General features: G+C 44.7%; 2 protein-coding genes and 1 pseudogene across 3 annotated transcripts; all 3 read right to left on the bottom strand.

Annotated features, from left to right (window-relative positions):
• Positions 1–420: 420 nt before the first annotated feature.
• On the bottom strand, positions 421–2457 carry LOC149500696 (uncharacterized). The gene is made up of 3 exons (XM_089735753.1): positions 945–2457; positions 688–848; positions 421–602 (listed from the first exon to the last, which is right to left on the bottom strand). Exons 1-3 carry the CDS (start codon positions 1091–1093, stop codon positions 421–423), a joined length of 492 nt encoding a protein of 163 aa, XP_089591879.1. The 5' UTR covers positions 1094–2457.
• Positions 2458–3091: 634 nt separating this feature from the next.
• LOC149500695 (uncharacterized) lies at positions 3092–7772 on the bottom strand. The gene is made up of 2 exons (XM_089735752.1): positions 4012–7772; positions 3092–3272 (listed from the first exon to the last, which is right to left on the bottom strand). Exons 1-2 carry the CDS (start codon positions 7770–7772, stop codon positions 3092–3094), a joined length of 3942 nt encoding a protein of 1313 aa, XP_089591878.1.
• Positions 7773–7910: 138 nt separating this feature from the next.
• On the bottom strand, positions 7911–9574 carry LOC149500694 (uncharacterized; annotated as a pseudogene). The gene has a single exon (XR_016324826.1). The product of XR_016324826.1 is annotated as an uncharacterized LOC149500694 (transcript).
• Positions 9575–11911: the final 2337 nt, after the last annotated feature.

Here is an 11911-nt window from a genome sequence, read left to right as displayed (position 1 = left end):
TGTTGAAGTGGTAAAAGCTGAAAAATTCATAAATTTTAGTGAAATTAGTCAAGTCCAAAAAAAAAGAACTTTTAATATGATACTAACAAGGTGTGAATCCCAGCAGTTCGATCTCAGCCACCACGGGATGTTCTGTTAATACAGAACTCTGTATTATTCCCGTCGATGAGGTGAACCGGATTTTGCGATTTCTATGAATAATAAATGGTGGATAAATTTTGTTTACATTTTTTAGAATCGTCCTCATAAACGCATTCTCCAGTCGGTGAAATAGAATATCCTACTTCTTTTGAGGTGGGGTCCTTGCAGGAGGTATTGTCGAAAACTCCGCCGTTAAAGGCCCCGGGACTATAACGACGGGAGGGCACATCTCCTCGGTCACATAGATGACATCTGAAATAAATAAATAAATAAAAGAACTTAAAGTATTGCGTAAGCCAGAGCAAAAAACTGATTACTGCTATAGTAGGAACTGTTAATCTCACCCATGACAGCGGCAGGCGTGCCAGCAGACTGCCCCTCTCGAGCAAGCAGTCGCTGCGGGATTATAATATCGGGAGGTGTGCCCTCGATCGTATTAACCCCCTCCTCCTCGGTGATATCTGGAGTATAAAAACGAGGATATATACTACATAAAAACAATGTTTTTGAAAATATATAGATAGTGATGCGAACTTTGTAACTCACCCACATAACTAATTTCTTCTTGTTGTCCCACGGTCGACTCCCACGGCTGAGGTACATATGGGGGAGGGACAGCCGGTACCCCCGGTAAAAGTGGGCATGGGCCCCAGACCCGCGTGTCCTCTGTGCCCTTACCTTTATCTTTCCCCTTTCCCTTTCCTTTTCTGTAAATAAATAATGTAATGCTGACCGGATAAGAACATGTTCGACACTAACAAGCTAGCGACAGTACGAGCAGGTAAAACTTTGAATTTACTTACTTTGGCTCTGGAGCATCGGGCATCCTAAAGTTGCCAACTTGTTTGTGGTCCCTGAGCTCAAAAAGTTTTTTTTTTTGAGCCAGGGACAGCTTGGCCACGTTCTTGGCATCCACTGCTCTCGCCACCTTAATCAGCTTTAGCTGTTCCATTAACGAATTTGGACTGAAAACAGAAATCCGATTGTATTGGAGTGTTGTAGGTGAAATAAAAGAGAACTGTTCAAGTCGACAATTCGTGTAATACTGTTCTAATTTAGTGTGTGCAGTTACAAATATAAGGTTAGGTGAGCTGCAAACTACACCTCCCCCTTTTAAAAAAAAATTTTTATTATTTAATTCCTTTTTTTTTTTTTACTTAAACTAAATTACGCAAAATATTATTAAATTTCATACTTTACTAACAAAAATCCAATAAAACAATATTTTAAGTTACAAACTTATTTGTATTATTTTTATGAATGCTTTATTATCTTTATGCTTTATTATCTATATGCTTTATTATCCTTTAAAATTATCTACATCTAATGACCCCATTAAAACTAAACTAACTCTCTCAAAAACAGTGGATGCCGTGGATGAGATAACCATTGGCTCCTTCGTATATCTATTGGAATGTTTATTAATCTGACAACTTTTACATTTCTTTACGTATTCTGATACGTCATTGGTCATTCCTGGCCAATAATAATACTTCCTAATATTATTTAACATTCTGTTTACTCCCGCGTGGCCACTCGTGGATAACAGGTGGAAGTCATTTAGGATCACACAATATTTGTGTCTTTGTCAGTAATTCTTGTCACATCTTTTATAACAAGTAACTTGGGAAAATCTTTCAAATGGCTTATTTCCTTTACAAAATTGTTTACAAGTCGTTCATAGCGCTTGCTTTTAATTATTACGAGCTCGTTTATTTCGATTTGGTTGCAAAAACGTTATAATTCTCTCATTAACACACTTACGGTAGACAACGATTGAGAAATTATAAAAATTGCTGATTTTTCAGGCATGAATTTGCAGTTACCATTATCACTAGTAAAATGTTTGAATTTTTCTCTGTTTTAATGTATTTTTATTACAAATAGCATCAATTCAACGCCGTCAATTAGTCGTTTGAGGATTTCCACTACTTTAGGTTGATCAGGCCTTGGAGTAGAGGATACCTCCGTAGTCATATTATTATTGTCACAGTCAATACGTAACCTACGAGCCTGTGCTCTTGTCATGACCGATACTACATGCTGTTGCATTTCCTTTAAACTATTGGATGTAATAGGTATCCGGCTCCATGCATTTGCAGCTGCGTTGTGCAAAATTCACATGATTAATTATTATAATATTTAAATAAATATATCCCATAGACTCTAAATTAGAACTAATTTCTTCTATAACTATCTTATCCTGTTGTACTAAATTCAATAAATTCCTATGTGGCGACAACCATTCATACTTAAGTACACATAAACTAGCTCAACTATCGATTAATAAATTAAGATCGATATTACTATTTTTAAGTTGACTCTTTATTACACAAAACTACTATAACTAAAAATCGAATGAGTGCACCACTGTTTAGGTGCGAAAAATTAAAAGTTGTCATAATTATTTGCGTCATCGTTGCGCAAGTTGTCTTGGACATTGGACTCTTGCGTGTTATGCTGTACACGCTGATAATGCATCGGTCGTCCGCGAAAATGCTGACGCTGGCGTTGATGGCCTGAGTGTTTACCTCGATTTACGATATTTGAAGTTCTTTGACCTGTGCTATTTTCATAACAATTATAGTTACGATTATAATCTAATTTCTAATCTTGAATTTCTTGATTCAAATGAGTCAAAATAAACTCCAATTTACTATATTCTTTTGAGCTTCCTCTAGTTTTTTTAAAACCTAAATCCTCTGTACGCCTATTTGGACCAAGTTTTACTATATATTCTCTTAAATATTCTAAATTAGCATGTAAATCTCGCAATTGTTGTGACATAATTTCTTTAAACTGAATATAAAGAAATTCCGCATGAACTTAATAATAACATATAATACAGAATATTAAAATAACGTAAAAAAAATTATTACAATATCAGAGCAAAAACTTACATTGCAGTAAGCACGTATTTACTGTCAACGTATATGTAGGTCATGACGTCTTACGTAGCATGGGTGACTGAACTCCTCAGCATTGGACTCGAACTGACTCCTAGCTGCTCCACCTCGGACCCGTACAATTTATCTCCCGGCGCCCTGCATATCCTCTCATCATAAGGCTTGAGCATTCTCCTGGCTCCCGGCAGCAACACCCTTTTCTGTCTTCTTCTATTGTTCTCATCGCTTCATCCAAATCAATCTTCTGTGAGGTTTTTTTTTTTCTTCTTTTTCATTTTCTATAATTTGAAAATCTTCTTTCCTCTTTTCGTCTTCACAAACTTCTATTCTTCATAATTGTATTTGTTCATATTTTATTCAGCTACTCTCGTAATTTATGTATGTTGCAAAATTTTAACTGCTGGCTAAGGGTCGCCATGTATTGGAGTGTTGTAGGTGAAATAAAAGAGAACTGTTCAAGTCGACAATTCGTGTAATACTGTTCTAATTTAGTGTGTGCAGTTACAAATATAAGGTTAGGTGAGCTGCACACTACACGATGAATGAATGCTGTTTTAACAATTTAATATAATTGTTCGATTCGAACCCAGCGACCTCGTGGCAGCCTAGGGCTACGGAAACCAGCACGAGGTGCGCGTCGAACATGTGCCGCGATTCGCGGCGCCGTATGTACTATTTTAACAAAATATCATGCAATCACTCACCGGAACCGATGCCTTCGTCTTCTCACGCCGTATCACTTAGGGAGAAGGGTATGGGGCAGGAATGGATAAGGATTAGCGATGATACACAACTTTAGCGTAGACCGTCAATATACAGGTACCGTCCCGTTCGAGAAGCAAGACAAAGTGACAGATGTCAAATCGCGACGGCACCGTCAAATCGCGACCCGTGTTGCCGTGGTAAGAATTCAAAAACTAACGGATTGGTTTCGAACAGTCACCCGCCCGGACAGGTCCCCTACCTGTCCCTAATCAACTGGCAGCCGGGACAACGTTGTGACCGCTCGTTTGAGAACCGAGTCCCCGACCAGAACCTCTGCAGACCGAGGGGTCCCATCCTTACCGGGAAACAGATTAACAATGCGCCCCCTACGCCAACGCAGTGGCGGCAGGTTAGCATCCTTAACCAACACAAGGTCACCGACGTGAGGGGACTGGTTCTATCCGTCCACTTAAAGCGCTGCTGGAGCAGATGTAAATACTCAAGGGACCAACGTTTCCAGAAATCTTGGGACATCTGCTGCAACATCTGGTATCGCCTCAACCGTCCAGGCTTGATATCCGAGAGGGGATACTCCGGCAACGCATTGAGTGGCTGTCCTATCAAGAAATGGCCTGGAGTTAACGACTCCAAGTCATTCGGGTCTGAACTGAGCGGGCACAACGGCCGTGAATTAAGTACCGCTTCAATTTTACAAAATACCGTAGTTAACTCCTCAAAGGTGAGCGAGGTTTGCCCTATCACGCGCATCAAGTGAGTCTTAGCCGATTTTACTACTGCCTCGAAAATTCCACCCCAGTGGGGGCATCCTGGAGGACTGAAGGTCCACCGAATACCGCGACGAGAGAGGGCCGTTTCAATATCCACCTGGTTATTGTTCAAGAAATTTACTACATCCCGCAAGTAACGGTCCGCACCTACAAAATTCGTGCCGTTATCGGAGCGTATCAATTCGGGTAAGCCTCGACGGGACACAAATCTATCCAAGCTCGCAATAAAGGCTTCAGTTGTAAGGTCGGCAACAACTTCAAGATGTACAGCTTTGGTTGAAAGGCAGACAAAGACGCACAGATAAGCCTTAATTAACCTAACATTCCGCAAACGTGAAGCCTTGATCATGAAAGGCCCAGCGAAGTCCGTACCAACTCCAGAAAACGGCCTCATCTTCTTCACTCTGTCTGGAGGCAGATCTCCCATCTGAGGCTGCATCGTAGACGCCTTAAGCCGATAACAGGGTAAACACCGGAAAAGGACGCTCCGAACCGTACGACGCCCTGACAGAATCCAAAATTCCCTCTGGAGGGATGCCAACAACGCATTGCAACCGGAATGCGAATTTGCGATGTGGCGATCCATCACCAACAGGTCAACTAACTGGCTCTTCTTGGGAAGTAAAAGAGGATGGCGCGCCGAATAAGGTAAATTTGAGTTACTTAATCTACCTCCCACTCGAATCAACCCCTGGCCGTCTACAAAGGGGCTAAGACGAGCGATAGCTCCACGAAGCTTAGGGCGCTCAGTCCTTAGCGCCTTCAATTCTGAATGAAAGCTGGTGGCTTGCACAACTTCAATTAATTTCAGCAGCGCCTTCTTCCGCTCGATGGGACACACAACAGGTGTCATATTGCGTTGAGACACCGACAAACGACAATTCCGAATAAACCTCAAAATCCAGGCGGTAACCTTAACCAGCTTGTCCAAGGAGCTATAACGGTTGATGAGCAGATCCAAATCCAACCCCTGAATCACTCCTCGATCCTCGAACTGCGCCGGTGCAGCCACGAGACCTGGAGGAACTTCTATGCGAGAGGGAGGCCACTGAGAAGCCTTCATGGTGAGCCACTGGGGACCCCACCATAACTGATGATCAACTATTTCCGATGCTAAGCATCCCCGAGAAGCGCAGTCCGCCGGATTGAGCTCACCAGGCACGTGTCTCCAGGTTAGAGGGACCTCAGAACCTTGAATCTGGGAGACACGGTTGGCCACGAAAACTTCAAGTGTATGAACCGAAGCCTTCAACCAGCACAACACTATCTGGCTGTCTGTCCAAGCATACACAGTGTTTTCTAAATCAATAACCGACCGTAAACTAGTAGCTGTATGGTTTAACAACCTAGTCAACAGAGCGGCACCAGACAACTCGAGCTTCGGAATCGTCATGCGTGTCCGAAGCGGAGCGACCTTACTCTTCGCTAACACCAACCGTATATCAACCCTTCCAGTTGAAGAAACCGTTCGCAAGTATACCGCAGCTGCGAATCCACGTTCCGAGGCATCCGAAAACCCGTGCAGAGACGCCTTGTATTTGCCCGCAGGAACCAGCTTCCGAGGTATTGACACGTGGTTAATATCAGGAAGAGACGAGAAAAAGTTCAACCAATCCTTCAATAGGTCACCAGCAATCCCCTCGTCCCATGACAGGTTAGCAGACCACAGTCGCTGCATGAAGCACTTCAAGAGAAAAGTGACAGGAGCGATCCAACCGTTTGGATCGAAGGTTCGAGCAATTGTGGAAAGCACCGTTCGCTTAGACCATACCTTTGGATTTTCCAACTCCACCCGATAGGTAAATTCGTCTTGAATCGGACGATATTGTATCCCTAGGACCGACAGCATGTTAGGGTTATCGACATTCTCGAAAAGATGGGGATCCTGTTGAAACTCCGTTGGCAAACCAGTCAACAACTCAGGACAGTTAGACAGCCATTTTCTCAACTCGTACCCGCCCCTGCTCAAAAGGCGGATCAGTTCATCCTTGCGTGATAAGGCCTCTTCGACACTGTCGGCGCCCGTACATACGTCATCGACATATAGGTCCCGTTCCAAAATGTCCGCAGCACGAGGGTAGTGCAACCGTTCCCTCACTGCCAGCTCCCGCAAAGAACGAACCGCCAAATATGGACTCGACCGCAACCCGTAAGTGTTCGTGTTCAGTTCATAAATTTTTATGGGCTCATCTGAGCTTTCACGCCAGAGAATGAGTTGATACCGCCTATCCTCCGGATGAATCACCGTTTGCCTGAACATCATACGGATGTCTGCCACGAAAACGATCTGGTGCCGGCGGAAGCTCGTCAGTATGTCTGAAATGTCCCGGTTCAGCTTTGGACCCGAATGGAGACACTGATTTAACGAGACGCCGGAGGAGGTCGTGACCGAACCGTCAAACACGACCCTAATTTTCCCGTTAGGAGTTTTCAAAACCGCATGATGAGGCAGGAAACAGTGCTCTGTAGCACTCCAATCTACCTTGGAAACCGACATGTGACCTAAGGATTCATACTCCCGCATAAACTCTACATATTTCTGCCGGAACACCGCGTCGCGCCTCATGCGTCTCTCCATTGACAAAAGTCTAGTCTCTGCTGCCTTCCTCGAACTGCCTAGCAGTGGGCGATTCGCCCGAAAAGGAAGTCTTAACAAGAACCGGCCCGAATAGAGACGACCCGTATTATTCTGGTAAAACAGCTCACATTCCTCCTCATCCGGGTTAACTCGATAAGCTGTAGGAGGTTCTTCTAGTTCCCAAAACCGTTGGACTACTTCCGAAAGCGTAGACCCGACCAGAAAATTGTCCGATTTCCTCGCAGCGACCGGCCGGAACGCAGGACCCAACAATACATGCCCTAATTTTGTGTCCATTGCAACCAAACCCTCCGCATGAAGAACGCGCTTCCCAGTCAGGAGCAGCTTCCCTAGTACATCCGCCCCAAGTAGTACGTCTACTGGCCCCGGGGTGTCAAACTTGGGGTCCGCTAGCCGTAAGTCTGAAGTCAATGACCGTATGTAACTGTTTACCTTCACCGGAGGGTGACGACCTATCACCTCAGGCATCACCAAAGCTGAGACTCTAAACTGTAAGCGAGGGTTGGGATTCGATGAGAAAATAAATGAAGTGTGACCGATCACGTCCGAAATTCTAACATTGCCCACTCCACGAATAGAATAAGAAGACTTGTAAATAGGATTGCCCAACCGTACTGCAAGGTTGCTCGACATAATACTGCCCTGTGCGCCGGAATCCAACAGAGCTCGAGCAAACACAGTGTTGCCATCCGAATCCAACACCCGAACAGAAGCGGTAGGAAGTAAAACAGCTTCTGGGGCTGGGGCAACACTGCAGTGAGCGGCAATTTCCTAGCGGGGGCCCGGGTCCCCGCTATCCCGGTCGGCGCGCGACGGAAGGTCGTAGCGTGCCAGCGGATCCCACGCTCCCACATAAGGCCCTCGTTTCCCGTCTCGCCTCATATACCTCCGTGTACGATGGCCAAACGGGCCAAACACTGGAGGGAGTCGCTCCAGCGTCGGCCGCTCCCTCAGCGGAGGGGAAAACCGTACTTCTGAGGGAAGGGGAGACAAGTGAGCAGGGCTACTCGATCCAGCAGGCGAACACGGCCCCGCACGGGGGACAACGTGGCCACCCCGGCGTAGCTAGTGGGCATCCGCTGGCACCCGCCCGCAGTACCTAACCCGGCTCCTCCCTGCGAAGCTTCTTCCCGAGGGTCCACGCCGCCGAATTGGCGAGGGCTACGACCGGTGCGCTCACCGGTCGGCGAGGCTGGATGACTGCGTCCGGATGACCTCGGAGTGGCGGCAGACTCCAGACACAGGAGGGCATGGTGCCGACCGTCGCAATTAGGGCACAATTGTGGCTGTGGACAGACGCTCGCCGTGTGCGGCCCAAAACAAAAAAAGCACCATCGCCGCTGGGCAACGATGTTGCGTCTACCCCTGATGCGCGTCGACCGGAACCTCGGACAGGCGGCTACGTCGTGCCCGCTCTCATGACAGAAGGCACACCGTGGGCCTCCCACCGCTGCCATGAGCGCAGTCAGTCGTTGAGACGGCCCCCTCTTATCCCCTCCCCCTCCCCTCTGAGCAACCGAAACGGCGTGGCCGGAAGCCGGCACACGCGACCCAGAGGAGGAGGGTGGTGGCATAATCTCGTGTCTGCGACTTTCGGCTTCTAAAAATGCCAGCAGATTGGCCAGGGTAGGCAGTTCGTCCCTACCTGCGTTGTCCTGCTGCTCGAAGCGAGTGAGCACCTCAACCGGCAGCCTACCTGCAACAATATAAAAGAGCAGATATGACCATTGGTCTACTGGTAGACCCAGATTGCCCAAGGCCTTAGTGGCCACCGTAACTGGATTCAGTACCTCGGTTCTGATATCGGACGCCCGAGAAAGTTTGGGTATCGCAAACAGCCTGGCCAGCTGAGCGTCTACCAACCGTCGTTGATTTTGATATCGGTCGAATAGGATCTGGCGTGCGACCGCATAATTGTCGTTGGTGATAGGCAAGTGTGCCACCAATTCACCAGGTTCACCTCGCAGAGCACCCCGAAGCTGAGCCATCTTATAAGAGGCAGTCAAGTCCGACCGACCATGGACCAGGCTGTCAAACAAATTTATAAAGCCGACCCACTCGTTCAGATCACCGTGGAAGATCGGCAGGTCGATGGAGGGGAGGCGTGATATGACGCCTGACGAAGTTCCCGAACCTCCATTACCACCGGAAGGCGACTGCTTCTTAATATCGGCCACCCGTTGCAGAATGGCATCAGCGTACTCCTGACACTGGTCCACGTCAAGACCGATGGCATGGATCACCTCCTTCTCCACTTCGGACCCCAAAGCAACGAGGTCAGACAACCGATCGTACACTACCTCCAACCGTTCGTGCACCTGAGACGCCCTATCGAGCAATGCCGCATCCCTATCCGTTCTGTCAACCAAAGCATGAGCTGATGCGAACCATCGGAGCTCACTAGTCACCTTCCCGCGAATGTAGGACACCGACATGTTACTTGCAGTTTACAACCAGAACAAAAAAAAATCAAAAAAAATTCAAAAAAAAAAAAATCAAAAAAAATCAAAAAAAATCAAAATAAAAATTCAAAACAAAAACAAAGGAATTATTTAAAGGAGTGTACGAGTGAGCCCACCAAAATATTCCTACTCCTAAGTATTTAGGTAACCTAGACCTCACCACTGTACCAAGGACACCCCAACAATAAGAACAAACTTAAAATTAAAAGTTATAAGATAGAAAATTGCTGATACCAGGTTTTGAGTTGTAACTAAACTCAAGCGCACCTGGCCTCTAGACTATAACTAGAAGCTAGTCACCAAACAGGACCCAATCAACAATTTACTATCACAAAGTATTCACACCGTTCAACGGGTAAGTCAAATAACAAAATTAAAATTAAAAATTAATTATATGATAGCAAATTGCTGATAAAAATTTGTGAATTAATTTTCAAACACTGATGGCCTCAGGACTATACCAAAGCCAGTCACCAAGCAGGGCCCACAGTCAGCAATCCACTACCACAAATTCAAACAAGTAATTTAAATTTAGAACAAATTAAAACAAATAACAAAAAATATATATAATAGCAAATTGCTGGTATAAGTTTTGAAATGACACTCATACACCGTTGGCCTCTGGACTATAACTAAGCTAGTCTCCAAACAGGGCCCAACCAGCAATCTACTACTACAAGTTCAACAAGTACTCCAGTTATATTCAATTACAAATGTGTTGCAGCTCAATTATACTAAAATATAAGTAGGAAGTGAGCTACAATCATACACAAATTAATAATAAATTATAAACCCAAACTGTAATAACATTCAGATTGTTACACACAATTATGCTTAAATAGATGTGGTAATCTACTGCTATGATGAGCAGAATTAACATAAATCTGTAGTAATAGTATGAAAATAGCTGACCACTGTAGCAGCTGTGTGCTAGGTCATAAACTCAGCCAGCACAGCTGTCCAACTCACGTACAATTAGTCAGCTATGCGCAGTGGAAGCTAATAAATCAGTCTTACTATTACTAACTATTACTACTCACTAATTTCTTAACCAGGTGGATAGAAACACACTAAACGACCTGACCTAGGTCAGCAGAATGATAGTTTAAACAGAACCGAACCCTATGCCTACACTACTTCTGCTGACTAGTAACAAAATTAAGTGAGGTTAGACGTAAAAATTTTTACAATTCGTGGTAATTACTATAGATTTCACAAATCTAACCACGCTCTGCTACCAGAAATTGTTCGATTCGAACCCAGCGACCTCGTGGCAGCCTAGGGCTACGGAAACCAGCACGAGGTGCGCGTCGAACATGTGCCGCGATTCGCGGCGCCGTATGTACTATTTTAACAAAATATCATGCAATCACTCACCGGAACCGATGCCTTCGTCTTCTCACGCCGTATCACTTAGGGAGAAGGGTATGGGGCAGGAATGGATAAGGATTAGCGATGATACACAACTTTAGCGTAGACCGTCAATATACAGGTACCGTCCCGTTCGAGAAGCAAGACAAAGTGACAGATGTCAAATCGCGACGGCACCGTCAAATCGCGACCCGTGTTGCCGTGGTAAGAATTCAAAAACTAACGGATTGGTTTCGAACAATAATAAAGGGTATTTATCTTGAATTTTACCGCGATTGTCCTACGGACGGGCCTGGAGTGGGCTCCATGTGCACGACGTTTCCACTCGCAGAACTAAAAATGAAAATGAAATTTAAAGCAAGGAATTTGGACTGAAAACAGAAATCCGATGAATGAATGCTGTTTTAACAATTTAATATAATAAAGGGTAATTATCTTGAATTTTACCGAGATTGTCCTACGGACGGGCCTGGAGTGGGCTCCATGTCCACGACGTTTCCACTCGCAGAACTAAAAATGAAAATGAAATTTAAAGCAAGGAATTTGGACTGAAAACAGAAATCCGATGAATGAATGCTGTTTAACAATTTAATATAATAAAGGGTAATTATCTTGAATTTTACCGCGATTGTCCTACGGACGGGCCTGGAGTGGGCTCCATGTCCACGACGTTTCCACTCGCAGAACTAAAAATGAAAATGTAATTTAATGACAATCTAAAAAAACAAAAAAAAAAACTTGAGAGGTGTCAAGGGACACCCGGATGGAACGAAGTTCCTTTCGATTAATTAGTGAAGGAATTGTAATAATTTTTTTTTTTTTAAGTTATAATATATTTTTTTTATTATTAACAAATATAATATTATATAAACTTAATCAGTAGGCTCAATTTTCGTAATAATTGGCTTGTGGTAACTGAAGTAGGAAACATATGTTTGG

This window comes from Bombyx mandarina, chromosome 20, assembly GCF_030267445.1.
Source record: "Bombyx mandarina strain Sakado chromosome 20, ASM3026744v2".
Classification (NCBI taxonomy): domain Eukaryota; kingdom Metazoa; phylum Arthropoda; class Insecta; order Lepidoptera; family Bombycidae; genus Bombyx; species Bombyx mandarina.
This window is presented reverse-complemented; position numbering and strand designations above follow the sequence as displayed.

Bases quoted from the DNA above. Each gene is read 5' to 3' on its own strand.
- LOC149500696 (XM_089735753.1), bottom strand. From the start codon at position 1,093: ATGGAACAGCTAAAGCTGATTAAGGTGGCGAGAGCAGTGGATGCCAAG. The intron at 849-944 runs GTAAGTAAATTC...ATTTATTTACAG, and splicing joins CCCGATGCTCCAGAGCCAAA to AAAAGGAAAGGGAAAGGGGA. The intron at 603-687 runs GTGAGTTACAAA...TTTATACTCCAG, and splicing joins AGAAGAAATTAGTTATGTGG to ATATCACCGAGGAGGAGGGG.
- LOC149500695 (XM_089735752.1), bottom strand. From the start codon at position 7,772: ATGTCGAGCAACCTTGCAGTACGGTTGGGCAATCCTATTTACAAGTCT. The intron at 3,273-4,011 runs GTAGGGGACCTG...ATTTGGATGAAG, and splicing joins TGCCAGTTGATTAGGGACAG to CGATGAGAACAATAGAAGAA.